Raw genomic sequence first — 24029 nt, forward strand, 5'->3', positions numbered from 1 at the left:
CCTTGGTCCCGTGGCCAACACAAATAGTCTCTGCAGCGCTCGTATTCAGAGCTGCTATTAAACAGGCCCGCCAGAGCAAAAGTGGTGGCTTTTCCTCAAACTCTTGATTTATGCACACTGCAAGCAGAAAAGCAGACGCACTCCTGACAGACACAGCAGTCCACATTTCATGATCCAGACCTCATCATGGAGTCATTCATTGATTTGTTTTGCTTCACTATTGTTTCTCATGTGTATCGTAACTGAACACGACAGCCCATCTTCAGCTCAGCATGCAAGCTAAGAATGCCAAAATACAGGAGCGTTCACATCAGGGATGACAGCGCAAACTGTAAACTTTAATGGTTCTAGTCCTATGAGAATAGGAAAGTTTAACCCAAAACTATAACAATAATGACACGGAGGGAGGATTTCAATGGAATCACTTTCAGAATGGTTTCTTCTAACTGCACTGAAAATAATTTGGTGCAGGATTTGGTTTGAAAGCGTTTTCACTCAGAAATTGCTAGTAAATTTCTCACATAATTATGAAGAAGAGAAAGAGGCACATTCAGTTAAGCAAAACTGAAATACTATTTTCTTCTAAAACCTTACCATTTTTTTTTATTTTTTTTATTTACAACAATCCCTACATTTTATTTATATGAAAATTGGTCTTTAAATCGAACCGTTTCTTAAAATGAAATGTAACCACAACTTATATAAAAATATCTATATAATTTACAGTATGATTAATGACAAAAACATTGGCAGTCAATCTGAATCCATCCTTCTTCAGCATATAAAGCAGCAGATGACAGTGCACACTTATGATAAACAATGTTATTGTCCATTGTTCTTTTTAATATAGTTACTGCTATAGTTCCAGTTATTGGTCTGAATGGACCTTGAAAGCCAAAAAGAACATATTTCATGTTTAACATGCAGCTATTTGGAGTGGGATTTGGACCCATTGTGGATGACACTAATTAGCATGATGCTAGTAAAATACTGAAATTAAACATCAGCGAAAAAAAACAAAAAAAAAACAACAACAAGAGTTTACATTTTTGGTGGAACTTTTTCTTTTCGAAGTTGGTGTCTTCAGTTGCAAAGAAATTCCAGGTTTTTTCTCCATTTGTGACCCTGTACCACAAAACCAGTCTTAAGTGTCATTTTTTATTTTTATTTATAGATCATTTGAAAGCTAAATAAATAAGCTTCCAATTGATGTATGGTTTATTAGGATCTGACAATATCTGGCCGAGATAAAACTGCAAAAAACCGAAATAAAGAAAATCGTCTTATATTTTGTCCAAATGAATTCTTAGGAAATGCAAATTACTAATAAAAAAATAAGTATTGATATATTAACAGTAGGACATTTACAAAAATATCTTCATGGAACATGATCTTTACTTAATATCCTAATGACTTTTGGCACAGAAGAAAAATCGATAATCTTGACGCATACAATGTTTTTATGGCTATTGCTACAAATACACCCCAGAGACTTAAGACTGCTTTTGTGCTCCAGGGTCACATACAATGGTCTTGTGGAGCCCTTCGAAGGTGCACTGAAACTACAATATGGACCTCCAGACCGTAGGTCCCCAAGTCCATTACATGGAGAAAAACCCTGGAATTTCTTTAAAACTGAAGACATGAACATCTTGGATGACATGGAGGTGAGTAAATGATCAGGAAATGTTTATTCTGGAAGTGAACTACTCCTTTAAACTGCATAATAATTACAGAGTGTTTTTCCATGCTGATATGAACACACAGCTTTAGGATGATGCGTTCTGGATTGAGTTTAATAAGGCCTTGTGTTCCTGTACCTTCAGCTGTGGGCAGTCCTCCGCTCTGGGCCTCAGCTAGAGCCTCGATCTCTCCAGACTCCGACAGATTGACGTCAGCCCCTGCACAACAGAGAGGAGACTGTTAGTACGGCATTAGTACAGACAAGCAAGTGCTCGAATCAAATTATTCTGCCAGGTTCTTCAGCGCAATAGAATACTTGAACCTTAGCATCAGTAAAAGTAGAAATAACTTGTAAAAATGATCACAGCAGCAGTACAACAGCACAACAGCAGCAGTAAACCCATATTAACATTCAAACACAGGTTAAACAGGTCATTTATAGAAACACTGACTTTAATATACCTTTTCTAACATAGTTAATATGTTAATTAGATATTTTTGTGAGGCTTTTTAAAATCAAAAGTCCCTGTGGGGAATCAATGTGAGATAACCTGAAAAAAAAGGGCTGAAAATAAATTTCACAAATGAAACCAAAATGAATACATTTTTCTAATTTGTTGCCATGTGCATTTTTGAACTAGATTTTTTTTTTCTATTTTGAAATGATACTGTTTTGCACAAACAGCAAAATAAGAAAGAAAATAATACACTGAGACAAGGGCTCTCTCTTGAAAATTGCCATTAATTGTGATGCAAGATAAAAGCAACTTCAGCCGGCTAAAACAGTGCATCCTTCATCTGATCCAAAAAAGAGCATTGGATCTCTCATAAGACACTTGTCTGAAGATCACTACTGTTGACAGTGTGGTTTCTGAGATGCTCCATAAGCACCCTAAATTGAGTTAATCACAGTTTTGATAGGATCATTAGATGGAAACGGGGCCGGCGATTAAGAAGCTCACTGTATGCGGTTAAAGGCAAATTACATTCTTGTTTAACAGTGTGGAATGATTTCCTTCTGAGACTGAAAACAGCGTGAGAACCATTACATTCGGGGCATAATTTATGCTCGCTTAATATGATGTTGCAATTATTTCTTTGTTTCATCGGTTCCAATAAATTAAATAGTTTTTAGGCATATTATCCCCAAATGAAATTAAGTTTGGAATGTGTATTTGAAAACCACATTTGAGATGCTATAAACAGCTGGGCCAGGTCTCCCACATAATTACAAAGTAATATTCCATAACACGCTGCCAGCTGAAGCATTAGTGAGTGATTAGGACTCATCCACACAGTCCTAACAAACACACCACATGGAAGACATCAGATGGCTCGTTCTACCCCAAACTTACTGAAATACGTATATATGAAATGTATATACAGATTATTATTCTATAACACATATCAGATTGCACCTCCAAGGACAACTATTTATGCAAAATATAAATGGACTATTTAGCATTCTTCTGTGCTAAAACAACAAAGAACGGCAAAGATTAGGAGGATCTTGATGAAGTTGGTGACTCTCCTGATCAAACTGTGGTTCTTCAGCACAAACTCAGTTTATGTTGTGCTGCCGTTGAAGAATTATCTGCCATAACACACACAGATGGTGTGTTTCAGAGCTGGCACGGCTGACATATACACTAGGGTTACAGACACATTTCTCTGGTGGTTGAGAAGTTTATTTAACATTATGAAATATCTTAAACATTCCAGTGCCTGAAACTAACGCACAATCCAAAGGCACGAGTCACATGACCGAGAAGCAGAGGATGTTTTGTGATTACACACATTTTACACGAGTCCACTGGCGGAGTATTAATGGAATCAGCACCCACTGTTGGGGAAAGTTACTTTTAAAAGCAATGCATTACAATAATGTGTTGCTCCATAAAAAATAACTAATGGATGGAATGGATTCAGTGGATCCATGAAGGAACTTTCACATCCATACAATCTTTCCATTGCACTAAAAATGCTTAAAAATGGTTCTTTTAATAACTGTTCCCTGAAAGACTCTTTTGGGGACGCAAATGATTCTTCTATTTTTCAAATTACAACACTGTGCAAACAGTTATTTTAGGACTGTAAAAGACTATAACTATAGCAATAACTATTAAGTTTTAATAATCACTAATTCTATGAGAACAGAAAAGTTGCACCATGATTTCAACATGGAAGAATGTTGTTGGAATCAATATTAGACCATTTTCTTTCAGCTGATGAAGGATAAAAAACATTTACACCCAATCAGAATCCGCTCAAGCATTTAAAGCGGCAGTGCATGGTTATAATAAACAACGTTATCCTCCATTGGTGTGGACTGGACTCTGATAGAGTTATTGTTCTTGGCATGAATAAGTCTTCGGTCAATACAAACAATGAAGCAGAATTGTGCAGGAAAATTCAGTAGATTATGTAGAAAGATAGGGCCCATCTGTAGCACTACAATTATTGTAGTGTTTAATAAAATAAATAAATGAAATTAAAAACACATGTAGTTTGGCACCTCTGAACTATAAAAAGGTGTTTCTGCTCTCAATTCACGTGCAAAAGGATTTCTGGTCTCGGAAAAGCCAAACGCAAAACAAAGCGAGAAAGCAGACTGACTTTAGCAAGGAATTGTGTGAGCATTTAAAAGGCTATGCTATTTGTCTGGAAAACAAGGACATCGACGTGACTAATAAAGACCAAGCGGATCATAGACTTATTGTTAACAAATTTTCTATAACTTGTTTAAATTTGTTCTTTTCTAATGGCGTGAAGAGCTGCTCAACATCACATGTAGCACATACAGTATTGTTCAAAATAATAGCAGTACAATGTGACTAACCAGAATAATCAAGGTTTTTCGTATATTTTTTTATTGCTACGTGGCAAACAAGTTACCAGTAGGATCAGTAGATTCTCAGAAAACAAATGAGACCCAGCATTCATGATTAGGGGAAAACCTATAAAGAGGTGCAAAAAATGATAGGCTGTTCAGCTAAAATGATCTCCAATGCCTTAAAATGGAGAGCAAAACCAGAGAGACGTGGAAGAAAACGGAAGACAACCATCAAAATGGATAGAAGAATAACCAGAATGGCAAAGGCTCAGCCAATGATCACCTCCAGGATGATCAAAGACAGTCTGGAGTTACCTGTAAGTACTGTGACAGTTAGAAGACGTCTGTGTGAAGCTAATCTATTTTCAAGAATCCCCCGCAAAGTCCCTCTGTTAAAAAAAAAAGGCATGTGCAGAAGAGGTTACAATTTGCCAAAGAACACATCAACTGGCCTAAAGAGAAATGGAGGAACATTTTGTGGACTGATGAGAGTAAAATTGTTCTTTTTGGGTCCAAGGGCCACAGGCAGTTTGTGAGACGACCCCCAAACTCTGAATTCAAGCCACAGTACACAGTGAAGACAGTGAAGCATGGAGGTGCAAGCATCATGATATGGGCATGTTTCTCCTACTATGGTGTTGGGCCTATTTAACGCATACCAGGGATCATGGATCAGTTTGCATATGTTAAAATACTTGAAGAGGTCCTGTTGCCCTATGCTGAAGAGGACATGCCCTTGAAATGGTTGTTTCAACAAGACAATGACCCAAAACACACTAGTAAATGGGCAAAGTCTTGGTTCCAAACCAACAAAATTAATGTTATGGAGTGGCCAGCCCAATCTCCAGACCTTAATCCAATTGAGAACTTGTGGGGTGATATCAAAAATGCTGTTTCTGAAGCAAAACCAAGAAATGTGAATGAATTGTGGAATGTTGTTAAAGAATCATGGAGTGGAATAACAGCTGAGAGGTGCCACAAGTTGGTTGACTCCACGCCACACAGATGTCAAGCAGTTTTAAAAAACTGTGGTCATACAACTAAATATTAGTTTAGTGATTCACAGGATTGCTAAATCCCAGAAAAAAAAAAATGTTTGTACAAAATAGTTTTGAGTTTGTACAGTCAAAGGTAGACACTGCTATTTTTTTGAACACACCCCTTTCAACTAATTGCCCAATTGCACAGCCTTAAGAGCGTGCATATCATGAATGCTGGGTCTTGTTTGTTTTCTGACAATCTACTGAACCTACTGGTAACTTGTTTGCCACGTAGCAATAAAAAATATACTAAAAACCTTGATTATTCTGGTTAGTCACATTGTACTGCTATTATTTTGAACAATACTGTATGCTACAACAATCATGCTACTAAATACGATATGCCACTTTAGACACCTATATTAAAGGCCAGATTCTAAGAACTTAGATAAGAATGTTCTTGAAAAGATTTGACATACTTTAACATATTTTGTTCTTGACAGGAGTTCTGCACTGGGAGTCCTGTTTGTAAATGCAATTTTTTTCCTTCTGTAATTTCTTGTAGCGTCTATGATCGTGTGTCTTATCAGTTTCCAAGTCAGCTCTACTTAGGACAGACTCTGCAACCCTGGTGTTATCAGGCCACAGCAGTAATCAGCAGGCTGCTGCCACCACACTGGAGGGCTCCAGGACGGGGGCAGCACAACCTCAGCCAGACTGAGAATGTAGAAGCTTGTTAACACTACATCTCGTCCTCTGGAGAACCGTTTAGTATGGAACTGGTTGCCAATAAAAGTAGCGGGATAAAGGGGAGAAGCTTCGGAGAAGCTGAACTTGTTGGCAAGAACAACACCACTAAGAGCCCATTTAGATAAATTGTAGCTTCCCAAGAAGTAAACTGAGAAGAACATTGCATTCTCTTCCACGAATGAGATGTTTTGTTTAGGCCCTGACCAGTGCTGGGTAGATTACTTACAAATTATAGTCACTGATTCCAAATTACATGACAAAAGTTAGTCAAATAATCAATAACACATTTTAGCTAATATAATCAGATTACTTTTTGATTACTTTTAGATTACTTCTGACAACTCATTTAATCACATTGATTTAAACAGGACAATCTTGTACCACAGAGAGAAAGAAAAATATTCTATTTGTTATTAACATCATGAAGTGCATTAAATGATTTTTGTAAATCCAGTGCTCAAATGCTGCATGGCCGCTCAATTTTTAGTATAACCATCGGACTAGTGACTGGTCTTTGTGTGAACGTCTACAAAACAGAAGACTTTCTGTGGTAGTGGTAGGCTGTTTTAGAAAGGTTTAGAAAGTTAGAAAATGTAAACGATAATTTTAAATTAAAATAATTTATGTGAATAATAATCACGTAATCAATAAAAAAGTAACTGTTGTCTGATTACATTACATTTTAAAATACTCGTAATCTAATTACAAGTACTTTGTGGAATCTGACTCCATAAACCAGATTACATATAAAACCCAATTCCAAAAATGTTGGGACACTCTACAAATTGTGAGTAAATAAGGAATTGAATAATTTACAAATCTCAAACGTATATTTCATTTCACATTAGAATATAGATAACATATCAAATGTTGAAAGTTAGACATTTTGAAATGTCGTGCCAAATATTGGCTCATTTTGGATTTCATGAGAGCTACGTATTCCAAAAAAGTTGGGACAGGTAGCAATAAGAGGCCGGAAAAGTTAAATGAACATAAGGAACAGCTGGAGGACCAATTTACAACTTATTAGGTCAATTGGCAACATGATTGGGTATAAAAAGAGCCTCTCAGAGTGGCAGTGTCTCTCAGAAGTCAAGATGGGCAGAGGATCACCAATTCCCCCAATGCTGCGATGAAAAATAGTGGAGCAATATCAGAAAGGAGTTTCTCAGAGAAAAACTGCAAAGAGTTTGAAGTTATCATCATCTACAGTGCATAATATCATCCAAAGATTCAGAGAATCTGGAACAATCTCTGTGCATAAGGGTCAAGGCCGGAAAACCATACTGGATGCCTGTGATCTTCAGGCCCTTAGACAGCACTGCATCACATACAGGAATGATACTGTAATGGAAATCACAACATGGGCTCAGGAATACTTCCAGAAAACATTGTCTGTGAACACAATCCACCGTGCCATTCGCCATTGCCGGCTAAAACTCTATAGGTCAAAAAAAGAAGCCATATCTAAACATGATCTTGAAGCGCAGGGTTCTCTGGGCCAAGGCTCATTTAAAATGGACTGTGGCAAAGAGGAAAACTGTTCTGTGGTCAGACGTATCAAAATTTGAAGTTCTTTTTGGAAAACTGGGACACTATGTCTTACGGACTAAAGAGGACAAGGAGAACCCAAGTTGTTATCAGTGCTCCATCTCTGATGGTATGGGGTTGCATGAGTGTGTGTGGCATGGGCATCTTACACATCTGGAAAGACACCATCAATGCTGAAAGGTATTTCCAAGTTCTAGAACAACATATGCTCACATCCAGACGTCGTCTCTTTCAGGGAAGACCTTGCATTTTCCAACATGACAATGTCAGACCACATACTGCATCAATTACAACATCATGGCTGCATAGAAGAAGTATCCGGGTACTGAAATGGCCAGCCTGCAGTCCAGATCTTTCACCCATAGAAAAAAATTGGTGCATCATAAAGAGGAAGATGCGACAAATACCTAAGACAGTTGAGCAACTAGAAGCCTGTGTTAGACAAGAATGGGACAACATTCCTATTCCTAAACTTGAGCAACTTGTCTCCTCAGTCCCCAGTCGTTTGCAGACTGTTATAAAAAGAAGAGGGGATGCCACACAGTGCTAAACATGGCCTTGTCCCAACTTCTTTGAGATGTGTTGATGCCATGAAATTTATAAATCAACTTTTTTCCTCTTAAAATGATACATTTTCTCAGTTTAAACATTTGATATGTCATCTATGTTGTATTCTGAATAAAATATTGAAATTATTTAACTTGCACATCATTGCATTCTGTTTTTATTCACAATTTGTACAGTGTCCCAACTTTTTTGTAATCGGGTTTGTAATCGGATACCATCCAGCACATATTTGAGAAACTATGTTAGCTTTCAGTAGTTGGGTCTGACTGGACACATTCCTGGCTTGATCATTCGTTCAGTCAATTAATCATTGGTTCTGGTCTTGTTAAAAGCCACTGAGATGATCCACTTCCAGACCTGGTTCACCAGCACATCTGCAGATGTACTTAGCATGAGGTGAAAAGCAAGAAAAACCGCTCCTGCTGGTTCTTGACAAGCACAGGCCACATAAGCAATGCATTCCTGAACAGTTTGTTTCCTCACATTATGACTCTTTTAGAGAATAAAAACCCAAAACAAGTTTCCTTAGATCCAGTTACAGAACAGCTGTTGGTATGGTTAGTTAGGTCAGCAGTGGCTCATTAGTTTGGAATTCACTTGTTCCAATAGCTCTAAAGAACATCAAATCTTGCTCTGTTCTAAATCGGCATCTAACATAAAAAGCCACCAATGGTGTCAATTTATTAAAGCTCAACACAACATCATCCAAATAGGGCTGGGCAATATATCAAACGATATGATCATGCACATCTCGTCAGTAAATCTGGTCATCTTCTAAACTGCTTGTTCTGAGTAGGGTCACATAATCGGTATACTCTAGAAAACAATAACTATATACAACCTTCAAACATCATCATGCTATAGCGGATGTTTCTAGAATGATGAGGTTGTGTAGTGAACTGAACTGACTTTACCATATCTTCAGTTTTGCTTTTATACACCATCACCAGCTTGTAATCAGCTAATCGGCGAATTCCCAATGGCCTTGAACCAAAAACAGAATGAACCAAAAACACAATATATTCCACCATATACATGCCGGGTAGCAACCTGGGACATTTTGTAGTATTTAGAGTGGTCAGTGGTCCAGAAATAATTTTAAATGATTTGCCCTACAGTAGTGTTCACAAAAGGGTTTCTATAAATCAATTGATCAAATCTGTTTTTAATGCAAGAACTTGAGGACCACCATCACAGTAAATTCAGTGTTGGCCTGGCCTTTGGAAACCGTCTTCAAAAGAGCTGGGAAGAGCAAACATTTGTTTGCAGTTCAGACCATCCAAGGCCTTCAGCACTTAGAGAATCTGAGGAGACCCTTCCAGATGTACAATGTCCAAATCTGACATAAAACGTAATGCTGCTCCAACAAAGGCAATTTTGATCTTTAAATCAATTCAACAAGAGGATAACAATTTAATAACCTTCATATTGAAGGCAGGTGCCAAAAATATTTACATGGAAACAGATGTCATTTTAGGAGAGATGTTTCCTTTCACCAAGCTTTTTAATACAGAGCATGGGCAGCAAGATGTTTTAACCAGACTCTAAAGCAGATGTGTTCCTCACAGAAAAAAGCATTGTTATGAACTTAGTGAAAATGTTTATTAAAACAACAAGTTTAGAGTAATAGGCAATTGTAAATATAATTCTATTTTACTCATTACCAAAAAATAAAAAAATCAATAAAAATAACGATATCTAAATCTGTAGCAATCTATCCATACTTCTTTAAAATTATTAATATCAATCCATCCATAAAATGACTCATATCTATCCCACTAACCTTTTAGTATTAGTCATATCAATCCAATTCACATCCATCTGTCCATCTTTAAAATTATTTATATCCATCCAACCTTTAAATGATGAACACAATCTCATGAGAGTTACAAATAAAATAGTTGACAATTATTTAGGATTTACCCTAAAATACAGTTAACCAGGTGCACAACTTATGGCAACTCACTTAAGTCTGTAAACGCAGCAAAAATGGAAGACAATATATATGAGTGCATTAGTGGGTGTGTAACTGAGCTGTACTTGTGCAATGTCATAACTCCAGCTTGGACTAGTGTTGTGACAGGAAATCAAACATTTGTCACTAAACATGTGCAGAACATGAAACCGTTTTTCACACTACAATCTCAATCAGGGAGAGATAAGATTCCATGAGAGTAGTGCATTTTTCAGGACAAAAGTGTAATTACATGGCAGCATATCAGCTTTGCTCAGATCTTCCATACAAATGATGGGATAATAACAGCTCTCTCCACGGACATAAACTCCCTCTGGGCACTGTGTTTATTTACAGGAATGCTGGTAGTCATAATATTAAATGTATAAAGTGTTATAGGTCATTACTAAAAATGAGGAGAATAGTGTTAAAGATCACAATGAAAACTAGAGCACTGCCCAATGCATTTAACTCTATAGAATAAACTGCAGTCACATCATCAAAGTGGCTGCCAAAGTTCAAACAAAGCAACTGACTTAAAGAATGACCAGATAATTCCAGTCATGATATCCAAAATCTGACAGGTGTACATTTACAATTAAGTTAAAGTGACCCTATTACGGCTTTTCGACTATTACCTTTCATGCACTGTGTCATGTAGCTATATGTGAACATAAACTATCTACAAAGTTGTGAAGCCGAAAGATAAAGTTATTGTCTGTCCAAAAAAAAAAAAAAAAAAAGTCTGCTCGCAATTGCTGAAACGAGTCGTCAGGAATATTGGTCGACCAATATTGTTTTTTTGACAGCCAATGCTAATGCCGATATCTTGGAAAACGGGGGCCAATATAAAGCAGATATACAGTACAGACCAAAAGTTTGGACACACTTCTCATTCAAAGAGTTTTCTTTATTTTCATGACTATGAAAATTGTAGAGTCACACTGAAGGCATCAAGGGCTATTTGAGCAAGAAGGAGCGTGATGGGGTGCCGCGCCAGATGACCTGGCCTCCACAGTCACCGGACCTGAACCCAATCCAGATGGTTTAGGGGTGAGCTGGACCACAGACAGAAGGCAAAAGGGCCAACAAGTGCTAAGCATCTCTCGGGGAACTCCTTCAAGACTGTTGGAAGACCATTTCAGGTGACTACCTCTTGAAGCTCATCAAGAGAATGACAAGAGTGTGCAAAGCAGTAATCAAAGCAAAAGGTGGCTACTTTGAAGAACTTACAATATGACATATTTTCAGTTGTTTCACACTTTTTGGTTATGTATATAATTCCACATGTGTTAATTCATAGTTTTGATGCCTTCAGTGTGAATCTACAATTTTCATAGTCATGAAAATAAAGAAAACTCTTTGAATGAGAAGGTGTGTCCAAACTTTTGGTCTGTACTGTGTGTGTGTGTGTGTGTATTAAAAATATATATATATAAAAAAAAAAAAAAAAAAAAATATTATATATATATATATATATATATATATATATATATATATATATATATATATATATATATATATATATATATATATATATATATATATATATAAATAAATGTTTAAAATAAGCATACTTTAGATGACAAAGTGTTTTTCACAAATAAATAAATATTGAATAAAAATTTAATTAAAAAGCAAGTAAACACTGTGACTGTAACCGACAGGGCACTCAGTATTCTGGGTGGATTGAGTGCATCAGGAATCATATTTTTTAAATAAATTCAAATTTTTCAAATAAATTTCAGGGTAACATTCATTTTACATACAGCACACAGAGAAAATTAAATGAATGACAGTGGGCAAATGCGTAAAGTGCATCATAATTAAGTCCACAGTTTAAAGCATTCAATTCACACGGATCAACAGTCACACAGAAAACACGCGATCATGATGGATACACACTTCACAAGATCTCACAGCTGGATTTGTCAAAGCGTGCAATGTTTGTGAAATTAACACGTCAAAATAAAAGTCACACCTCGAAAACTTCGGCCAAGCAGAAAAACGTATCGACATATGCTGATATTTGAAAAAATGCCAAATATCGGCCGATATATCGGTCTTGGCGAAATATCGTCGACGACTAGTCAGGAATTGTAATCTTATTTGGTTATGTCGCGAAGTAACACATTTGCATAATGTCCGCCCACGTTATAGGCCGCCAACTTGCCTACCCACACAGTAAAATTTCAGATGCTGTATCCTACGCTGTGAGTAAATTTGCTTGATCCCATCTCATAATTGAGAAGTCTCCAGGGCTGTCATTCTGTCAAGGCAATTGGTTTTTTTTGGCTTACAGAAAGGTGGGGTTTAGAGAGACTGATTTCTTTGAGTTGTTTATGAATCATTTAGAAATTAGGTAAAATTAAATCTATTTTCGGAGAAAACTAACGTTTTTTTTTTTTTTGATCTTGCATGCATGTAAACCTGTTTTAGGACACTCCTAAAACAATATTAGCAAACTTAAAAATGGCATAATGGGGCACTGAAGAAAATTATTAAAATTATCTAAAATTATAGTGGTGTTTAATTTTTGAAATTTCAGTGTTAAGATACTTTCTTCATTCTCAATACTGCACTCTTCACCCCAAAAAATGATTTCTTACTGACAGTTGATGTTGATTTTGCTTTCATGCCATAAGTACAATGGCATGGGGCAATACACTTAAAGTAAAAGAAACATCTAAAATTGTGCTAAAATTGTTGGTAGGCAGAAAAATTCACACAAAGTTTGGTGTCAATCTATCATATAGCTTTGCAGAGATACAGCCTCAGATGCAGGTTGGCACCATGCCATCAAATATGTCAATGCGTTAAACAAAAACCTCTTCATGAATCGACATAAAATCGATTAACTTTTGGCTGGCATGGTTTGAATTTGGTGAAAAATCTGAACAGCGGAGGAGGAAAAAATATATTTTCAATGTAAATCATCAATTTAAATCAAATCTGATTATGGCAAAAGTGTTAGAGGTTCTCGGCATTACCCAAGGAATTTGACAAGACCAGTCACATGACAAGAGGCAAAACTGTTTAGAAGCTTAACTTAACTTTCTGAAGTTTCATTATTAATGGTAAATGACTGCATATTAATGGTTTATAATTTTTAACTAGTAGGTGGCACTGTTTCCAAATTAATGTGGTGAGGTCAGTGTGAGGTGACAATGGCACACAAAGTTTGGTGTCAACATGTCAAAGCTTTGCAGTGATACAGCCTCAGATGCAGTTTGGCATCATGCCAACAAATTCATTGATGTGGTAAACGACAGTTTCCTATACCAACACAAAATTCACAACTTTTTGCTGTCATGGTCTGATGATGAAATTAGTCAAATTTGGGGAAAATAGGAAGTTTAGGAGGAGTTAGAAAAAGTAGGTCAGACAGGATGTTTGACCAATTATCGCATAATTGGTATTAATGTTTTCAGCATAACCCAAGTAATCCATCAAGATTGGTCTCCTGACAATAGGCAAAAATAATCATTTTTTGAAATGGCATTTTAGTTTTTGGCCAAAAGGTGGCACTGCACCGAAACGTTTTTATATGAACATGGTGACAAAGACTCATACCAATTTTTATTTTATTTTTTATACGCTAATCGGTTTATAAAATTCATTTTATGACAAAATTCTAAGTGGCCAACACCAAAAATAGTTGACATGGGAAAATCGAGATTGAAAAAGATAGGGATTGAAAAGGTAGGTTTTTCAAACAATGAAAAATTGCAAAGAAATCTTGACTCATAAATTTTAATTTCGGTGTGTGTTGACCGCATATGTCAAGGAATCAGAGGGGAACAAAAATAAAAATTGCATTTAAACTTTACCGTTCAAAAAAGTTATTTGCATAAACATGATTGTAACTTTGAACTGTTGGTGTCTATCGTGTAATGCTCCAGCTGGAAAGCTGACAAAACTCACATTAACAAAACATCAAGCAGTTACAGCCCACCTTTGTGGCTCGTGTCAGACAACATGCTGAATTTACATCTGCTGATACAAGGATAACTTAAACTTTCTACCCCAGAGAGCCGTCTCCAAAGCCTAGAACTCTGCCACACTCTTATGATTATGACATTGGCAAAAATCACACAAAATTGGGCAATGGGTAATATTCTGCTGAGATGACGATAAGAAAACTTACAGAGTGCTTCATCAGGCACGTTACAGTCTAGATTTGTGGACCGTCTGCCAGCATAATCGTTTATTTTAGAAACCATCCTGTTATTAGAGCAGAGCAATAAATTCCATTCACATGAGGTGGCCACTATTCTGTGTGCCATCCTCGATGAAAAACACTCTGCGCTCCAAAAATCAGATGCCACAGAAGAACTATCAATGAAGAGATCTTAAACATCTTTTTTCTCAGTGTGGAGATTAGTTTAATAGCCTGATGAACCCTTTTCCACTATAAGCTAAAGCAACCCAGGCCCACTGGAAATTCCCACTGCTTGTAGTGACATTTCTGCAACAACATTTTGTACATTACTGCATGTTTTGCATCAGTTTCGATGTGAAATGTTCAGTGTGTGGCGCTAAAACATGTTCAAAACATGACTGGCATGGTATTCTACAGTCTTAGAATTAGTTTAATCCCTCTAATGTTCATTTCAACTGGAAACTGCAGTGATCTGTACAAATAGGTACATTTTTTGATTTTTGCAGAAATGTAGGCAGAGGCACGTATTTCCAATGATCCTGGGTATCTACCTTCTTGTGCAATGGAAAAATTGTGTGGATGTTCAAGGTTATTTTTTTAGAATCACAGATTCTATACCTTTAGCTTTTATTGTTGGACTTGAGATGATGTAACCTGTCAAATAGAGAAGGTGGCATAAAATAAAAACATCGTTATAAAAATTGTTAGGGTTTATTTAAATGTCTGTTACCATCACAAATTCCCCATCAACTAAAATCACTATTCTTTAAAAAATTCAGGAAATCGGCCAGTAAATGTCTCCCATTTTTTATGTTATATATATTTTGTTTTGTTTCTATGCATTGTCCACAAATTATTTCAAGATTCAAAAAGTATATAGTAGAAATAATTCATGTGCCTCAATGTTTATACACAAATAAAAGCCTAATTAAATCTGTTCATTCAAGATGTCAATTTTATTTTTTCAAGCTTGAAAAGTTTGGTAGTGTGGACTTCCAGTGGATGGAGAAAAAGATGAGAGCATGTTATTCTGGACAATGAACAAGTTTCATGGGTTTCCAATGACACGTAGTAAATGATAACAATTTTGGGGTAAACAACCCTTTTAGGATTTGTCCCTAAAGACAACATTGGAATAAGAAACAGTAATTTAGATAATTAGAAGGGGGTCCACATAGTAGTTTACACACAGAGAGGTGCTGTAGAACATATCCAAAACATACAGATGAATTATAGTAGAAGAAACTCTGGTATAGAGCTCATAAAGTGATGAATGCCACCTGTTCATAAACAGCAGTGAAGGATAAATGGGAGGATGTCTTGTTTGGCCATGCATTGCTGGACTTGTTTGAGCAGGTCTGAGAACCGCTGAGCCTTTAATGAGATGTCTTCTGGTTTTCATCACCTCCTGCCTGTCAATAGCAAACTACAACGCCTCTAGGGACAGACCTTCACAGATGCACAACTCCCACACCAGCGCTCCAACAGATGCAGAAACCAGAGTTTCAAATATCCTCCTTTTTCATGTGCATCCATAACCTTCTGTTGTGAGAGAATTCAGAATGTCTCAAAAGGAAAAAAAAGTGCGCAAGCTTGTGTTGGTCTGTTTTGCTTCCGCATGACATGCAAGGCAAAAACTCAAAGTCAGAATTGTAATGTTTTCTCTTCTGTTATGTGGACAGAATACCATTCTGTACACAGAAAGTGTGTCCAGTGAAACCAGATTCCTAAACAACTCTTATGACGCCATTCATTTAACTGTTCATGAAGATTCACTGGATGTTAAATGGATGTGACAATGTGCAGTTAAAGATACACATTCATATCGGACTAATAATGGCTCCCTCCTTGTAAAATCACAGGAAACAATGGTGTAAACACAGCTCTACATGGTATTTATGCTGCTACCGATGCAGTTTCTTCACCGCTGTAGCAGTGTAAAGATGTTTCTGGAAGACATGACACTGTGAAGTTGCTAGATGCAATGCATGTTTATTTAAAAACAAAGCTTGCATTTTATATATCCTAACTTCACACAAATTATATTTTATGAACATTTTGCATGATTTGACAATATGACTGCTTGGAAATTACATTAAAACATTATATGTAGTTTTATTATAAAAAAAAATTATAGGAAATCTGTAACAATGTAACAAATTATAGTTTTATGATGGATTTTCACTGATGAAGATAGAAAGTAACCGATTCATGGATTGACCAGATCCAAACAGGCTAGCTTTGTTGAGGTTTACACAAATATCTATAAGGTGACATCAGTCACCGGATAACCAGAAACACAGTGTACACTACCATAATGATCCATCATCCACCAAAATTTCCTGATTACTGTGCATTGTTCTTCTCTCTGAATTGATGGCTTGTTTTCTGTGGTTTAGTGTAAACCGCTGTTGATTTCTTACCCTTGGCCTGTAATTAGATAATCAACTCTACTTCAAGTGAGAAGAAATCAGGCCAAATAAGTTCCTTCATTACTGCTGTACTGGCGCTTTACTTCTTTAGCTCTGCCTAAGAACAGTTGTGTTGTAAAACAAAAACCATGGCTAAAGGCCCCATCACACTTAATATTCAGCAGGAACAATATTTTGAATAGAAATGATTTCTATGGAGCAACTGAATGGTCCAGTGATAAAAAGCCAGTTTAATCTGAGCTTTGCATGTCTAAAATCACTGCATATATAATAAACGCAGACATGGCTAGTGCATGTAAAGACAAGGCCATCACTAAGTCACTAGCCTACTTTATTGCAAAGGACATGATGCCCTTTAGAATGGTAGAGAGGCCAGGATTTAATGCTCGGATGAAAACAGTTGCTCCAAAATACAAACTCCAAAGACGACAACACTTTTCTAAAAAAGAAGTCCCTAACATGTACATAAAATTAAAAGATGACATTGCCAACTCTTTGGCTGAAGAAAACCAATTTGCATTTACAACTGATCTCTGGACCAGTAATACTGGACACCCCTATATGAGCTTAACATTTGATCACAAAAGCACGGGAAATGAAAGCGGCATGTCTAGAGACTGCATTTTTACCTGATGACCACACCAGTGTAAACATTAAAGAGACTTTCGAAAACCTAATTCCAGAGTGGGGAATTCAGCAGTCAGCAGTGGTGTGTGTAACCACTGACAATGGCACAAATATGAACTCAGCATTTAAATCCCTCCTCCCATCAAACTGGCTCAGCTGCTTTGGACATAATTTAAATCTTGCACTTGGAAAGGCCCTGAAGATTGACCAAGTGGATGCTGCGGTGAGGGCTTGCAGGAGTCTCGTCCAAGGATTTAACTAGGGATGCACGATAATATCAGCACAACATCGGTATCGGCCGATAAAAGCTTAAAATGACCATCATCGGTATCGGCCGATATGAATATTTCTGCCGATGAGCCAAACCGATATTCTCCAAGTGAAATAATTGACCTGTTTTTCAGGTGTGAATGTCTGTCTACATTTGTAAAATAATAAATTTATGGTAGAATCAGTACAGAAGAGATACATGGATTTCCTCTTCAGTAAAATTAAAGTTTAAATATATCAGGCAAAAATGTTTATATATATATCGGTATCGGCAAAAATTATTTTGAAAATATCGGCATATCGAATATCGGCCAAAATCCAATATCGTGCATCCCTAGATTTAACCACTCATGGAAGAGAAGGAGAGAGCTGGTGAAAAAGCAAGCAGAACTTAATCTTCCTCAACATACCTTGATACAAGATGGGCGTCTACATATGACATGATTGCTAGGTATGTATGAATTTCTTGCTGAAGCCACTCCGAACTTTTACAGATTCCCTGGCTTCAGAGAAATGCATCACAATCTCATCCCTGAGGCCTGTCCTTCAGCATCTGACTGAATCCATCCTGGCAGAAAAGGATGATGACAGCAGCCTGGTGAGGAGCATGAAACATGCTATCTGCAAGAACTTAAAAGAGCGGTATGAGGATTCTGATCTGGCTTACGGTGAGTAGGCCGGTGCCCCACATTTCTCCAACCTTACCTTATTCTTATATCATTATTACTCATCGTGAATGATTGTGTTTTATGAGATCCTTTAATAATTAATTTTCTCTTTGGTTATTTTATGGTGATTAACATGGCCTGTGTACTTGACCCCCGCTTCAAGTTGAACTTCGTGGAAGAGGCAGATTCAGTCAAAGGACAGCTAGAGCAACAGGTCACGCAGGAGTCTTCTGCAAATTAAGGTAGCACTTCTACTCTCTCACAGGAGTCTTCTGCCAGAGGAGAATGTGAAGATGAGGGGACCAGTGTCTCTGAGGCCCCAAAAGGCTTGGCGTGTATTCTCAAAATAAAAACAATGAAAAACAGGAGAAAAATCAGCAGACATGGTGAAATCTACACCAACATTTCAAGAAGTTTCTGTTTACACATCCTTGCCCACTATTGCTGTCGATAAAGACCCACTTCGGAGGTGGAAGGATAATGAGGAGGAGTTTCCAAGGTTGGCAAAACTGGCACAGAAGATCCTTTGCATTCCCGCCACCAGTGTTGCATCAGAAAGACTTTTCAGTTCTTCAGGAAACATTCAGACAGTTTCGCTACAGTTTTAAAGCAGACAAACTTAATATGCTCGTCTTCCTTCACACAAATTTTCCTTGCGTATCTCGGTCTCCCTTTCCCCCATTTTCAGTTTCGCTTTAAATCCAATGCTGCAGTGTCTTTGAGGAAATAGTTCCAGACCTCTATGAACTTATGTACTTCATATCAGAGCTTCGGTTCTCATATTTTAGGGTTACTCCAGTGATTATGAGCCAACACTTCATCAGTTACAAGTCGCTTCTAAACAACCATTAATATTGTGGCTTGTGAAATAGCCAAGTCAGCTCTCAGAGGCACTGAGATTTAAATACTTTGCTCTTTACTACTTCTTGGCAGTTTAGACATAAGTATCCATTTTCCTCTAGAAAAATAATGAACAGACAATGAAGAACAAATGCTCTATTTTTACTGCAAAACATAAATGATCTGATATGGAGTTTATCCTCAAGTCATAAAAAACAGGAGGTACAGGAGAAAACCATCTGTAAACAGACCAACATCAACTTCAATACAATGCCTGGACGACACTCAAAAACCATTTTACTGCTTGTTCAATTTACTTAAAATCAACTAAAGCAATGCAGTTCTTCTTTAATCACATTTGAGCCACTAAACATTAATAAAAATTACCTGTTGTGTTAAGGTTACGTAGATTAATAGTTGTTGACTTAACTGAACATCAGATTTCCCAGCATGCTTTTGCATTGCACTGCAAATGTTGTCCCAGTTATACTGGTATGCTAACATGCACTATTGCTTGCAAAGGCCAGGTGGAAACTGTCAGACGCACAACTTCACGATTAAAAAAGTCAAACAAACTGATTTGAACAAGCCGTTTGTTCATCAAGTCAGAAACAACACAACACAAAACTACAAGCCTCACTATTACATTAACATAGCACTAAAAAATAAATAAATACCTACACATGTGAAACATGGCCCAACAACATGCTAGTACCAGGGTACATTTGTTAGTGAGAATTATACTTTCATCTAGCATTCTCTCTCCAGCATCAGTGCCATGTGCTCAGCAGATGTGGGAAGACAAGGGCTTTCCTTTCATAACTCAAACATGTTCTGTATAGTGGCTTGACAATATCCGGCACACAACCTCAGCACTCATTAATAAAACTCTGACCCCACTTCACAAAGCCAGGAAGTTCTTCTCACAACTCCAGAAATGGGTTTTCCTTCATGTCAGATTTAAATCAATGATAAAGATTTGTCCCAAATAATAGCACTAGACTAGAGTTCATATATTTCAGATAAAGTTAACTAAATGTTCTGGGTGATATACTGGTTCAAACAGTATAAATAAATAAATGAAACAAACGTCATACACATGTATGCATTGTGTTTTGAGTGGAGATCAAGGATTGTCGGCGGCTTTAGATTATTGTAAGTCACAGCACACGAAAACATCTCTCTCTTAACTTGATGTGGACAAACAGATAATTATTAGATCGATTTAAGACTCCAGCTTCGATACTTGACCACTGTTTAAGATACAACTTGATTGGCGTAATTTCTTTTTTCTTAATTTCATTGGTAACCAAGGACCAAATCTATATGGCTGCTGTTCCATAAGCTCCACCTGCTGTCAGAGAGTGAATCTGCATTTTCATCAGTTTTGCCAAGTCCGCTTACGTCACTTTGGGCTTCTTTTTTAAAATGTAAAAACATATATATGGTTGCTTATTAGGAACATCTGACAAGCAAATTCCTCTCTTTACATTTATGTTTGCTGTATTCTCCAGTGCACTGACTGACACTATATCTGTTCACATTACCCAACTAGTGTAAAGGTAAAAGTGCTGTAGCGCAATTCATCAAACATTCCTCCCCCTCACTGGACAAAAATCATGTTAAACACGTGTGATGTTGCAATTGAAGCAATGATAGAAGTAGATGTAACAGAGGGGTGGGATGACCGTTTTTTATAATAAGATGGAGAATGTGAGCACTGTGCATGGTTGCCAGGTTTCCGCAACAAAACTCGCCAAATTGCTACTGAATAGTAGCCCAATCACGTTTCGAGGGGGGTTCCCCAGTAAAAATCACATTCCAGGGCCAAAATATCACATTATTGGGGTTCACTTCAATCTGCAGACATGAAAAACAACCGTAGGCAACGGTGTTAAAGTAGCCCATGTCCATGGGAAACCCGCAGACTTCGCAACACTGGCGCTGTGTGCTCAGGTGCTGGTGTTCTCAGTGCCGTCAAAATAAACAAGATATATGAAAAATGCCTTAGCCATATAACTGTCGACAACCAGTTTCGTGCAAATGTCGTAACATCATTACACAACACAATACAGATTTGATCAAACTGCCAAGCACTAGTTCATCTTTAAAATTCAACTCCACATTCCGTAAAAAAGCACCAGTGGCAACATTTCTGCAGACATATACTATGTTGCTCCTCGGACGTTTTGCAACATGCTAAAAGTGAAATGTCCATTGAGTGACACTAAAAGCATGTTCATTTTAATTTTGAAATGTTCACCTAATGATGTTTTATGTCGGTTGCATGTATATTGCATCTGTTTGGAAATGGAATATCCGGGGACTGAAGCTAAAAGGTTAGTGCTTTTGAAAGTAACCAGGTGCGATACCAAGCAAGTTTACTACACCAGAAAAGCCATACATATGGAGCTGGTTCTGTGATCCAAATATCAAAATGTTTAAGTTAACAAATCATGCAATATGATTAGTGTTTTGAGGTCGTAACATAGTATTGAAAGTAACTAAAGAAAAAAAATGATTTTAATTTATTTATTGAGAATATGGCCCTGAAATCACAATTTCACAAGTTGTTTTAATGTCACTATTATTCATTTTATCTGGAAACTGCATGTATAGGTATGTTTTTGTGAAGTTTTGTGCAAATGTAGTTAGAGGCACATTTTTCCTAGGTTGTTTAAATATCTTAAATCCACTTAGGAACAATGTCAAATACACGATTGACAAGTTTTCTCCAAACAACTCACTGACCTTTTGAGGCAAATACCACCTTCAATCGAATTAGAATAAACTTTAAGGGCAAACAAAATTGCATCTCGACTTTTGTTTGGTCGCTTCAGCTTTTGGCCAGTAATAAAAGTGGTGCGAGCGCCTGTAGATGGATGTATGAGCGTGGACACACCAGCAGGGCACTCCACATACCACAGGAGGGTTTAGAGGAACCCAAAACAAACAGCCTCTTATGAGGCTCACAGACAGAGACGCTCTTTTTCCTGACCTTTCACATACCGTGTCTGGTTGAGAGAGAGCATCTTCTCTGTAATGCTACAGATCAGCAGCACCATTTACACAAAGTTAACATGACACGGAAATAATGCTACATTGTGCTACGAAAATACAGGAACATTTTCAGGAGTAATATTCTGCAAGCAGTAGCTATAATGTTATAAAGGTTCCCAACCCTCAGCGTGTTCTCTAGGTCTATTCGTCTCCTTCTCTCGCTCAGATCATTTTAATGGCCCCAGAACGAAGTTCAGATAAGTCCAATTTCCTTTGATTTTATCCTGACTCCATTGGAACTCCAAACATTACTGACCAAGAGTTCCTGAATTACAGATGAAAAACTAAGATCAAGGCCGGTTCAGGGCAAGCATTTCTGGTTTAGAAACCACCAGAGGAAGTCTTTACTGCCTGTGAACAACCGCAATTAAACTTAAGAGACCAAAGCAGCAAACAATAGGTCTACAGCATTCATTTTCACTCATTCAATTTGAGTGTACAACTGCTTAAGTATGCTTTAATTAAAAATCATGAATTAAATTGTGTAAAAAAAAAAAAAAACGTTAAGAAATAGATCCCTCTAACTTCTTGGGTTTTACAAGTCATGTCAAAAGTACCGGTTACTCTGTATCAGGTCGATACTGAAATTGTTAAAATGTAAATCATCAGTCTGAAGTAAACAGTATTAGTACCAAATCAATTAATTTCTTCTTTGTTTTATTTTTTTTTTTTTTTTTGCAAATGCTTCCATTTGCATTTTTTTATAATCTGGGCATGTATTATCTAATTTGAGTAATATAATATAAAAACAGAATACTTAAATGATTCATATTATATTATATCCATAGTGTTCCTGAAGCTCATTTGGTAGAGCATTGTGTTATCAAGCGTTGGTGGTTCGATTCCCTGGGAACACATGATAGGTAAAAATTGTTAGCCTGAATGCTTTGGATAACAGCGTCTGCTAAATGCATACATTTAATTAAAAAAATTGTGATTTTGTTGATAATTTGAACTCCCAGCTAATATACTACAACTATATATATGTATTCCTCTGATGTATGCAAACTGTGGTTAGATGGTTTCTGGGATGACAAGTGTTTTAAATCTACTTGTGTAAATTTACGGAGCTCTTTGAAATAAAAGTTTGCATTTATTCTAAACTTTCCTCATATAAATATAATGTTTGTCCATTTTGCTCACACATATTCAGTAAAACCATCACTGTACCAGAGGAACAATCCCTGTATTTAGTACCAGCTTAAAACTGAGCAGAGTTCCAGAAATATTGATCTAGTTGATAATTGAGAAGTGTTATTTCTCTATATTAACTCTGAGATTCAGAGCTTTGAATAGAGAGGTAGGCATGAGTTTAATAGCAACGCTCCTGAAATCACTGACTGTGTTGGTGAAAGAGCCTTTTGAGACCGACGCCAGCTGACCGGTCCATCTACTGCCATCCTTGTCCTCGCTCAAGCGGTTCTCTCTCTGTACGTCTCTTTGTTGGCAGTCAGCCCTCACCTTCCTTCATGTCAAAGCACTGTTAATGACCCTTAAAGCACCATTTACTTTCAGTCACAATGAGAGCCTCTTGGCCTAAATAACGCCCTGCTTCGGCAAATAAATTGTTGGTGCGGGAGATAAACCACTGTTTCTCAGGACTGTGATTTACACGGATCATCAAGTGGCGATTCACAGGGCCAAAATGGTTT

General features: G+C 37.0%; 1 protein-coding gene across 2 annotated transcripts in view; it reads right to left on the minus strand.

The window, feature by feature from the left end:
* LOC113053999 (tyrosine-protein kinase transmembrane receptor ROR2-like) overlaps positions 1–24029 on the minus strand; it is a 69320-nt gene that overhangs the window by 20514 nt on the left and 24777 nt on the right. For both annotated transcript variants that reach the window (XM_026219201.1, XM_026219200.1), the window contains exon 2: positions 1821–1901. In XM_026219201.1, the coding sequence (XP_026074986.1) occupies positions 1821–1901 (81 nt within the window). The remainder of the gene's footprint in view (positions 1–1820; positions 1902–24029) is intronic.

This window comes from Carassius auratus, chromosome 35 (genome assembly GCF_003368295.1).
Source record: "Carassius auratus strain Wakin chromosome 35, ASM336829v1, whole genome shotgun sequence".
Taxonomy (NCBI): Eukaryota; Metazoa; Chordata; class Actinopteri; order Cypriniformes; family Cyprinidae; genus Carassius; species Carassius auratus.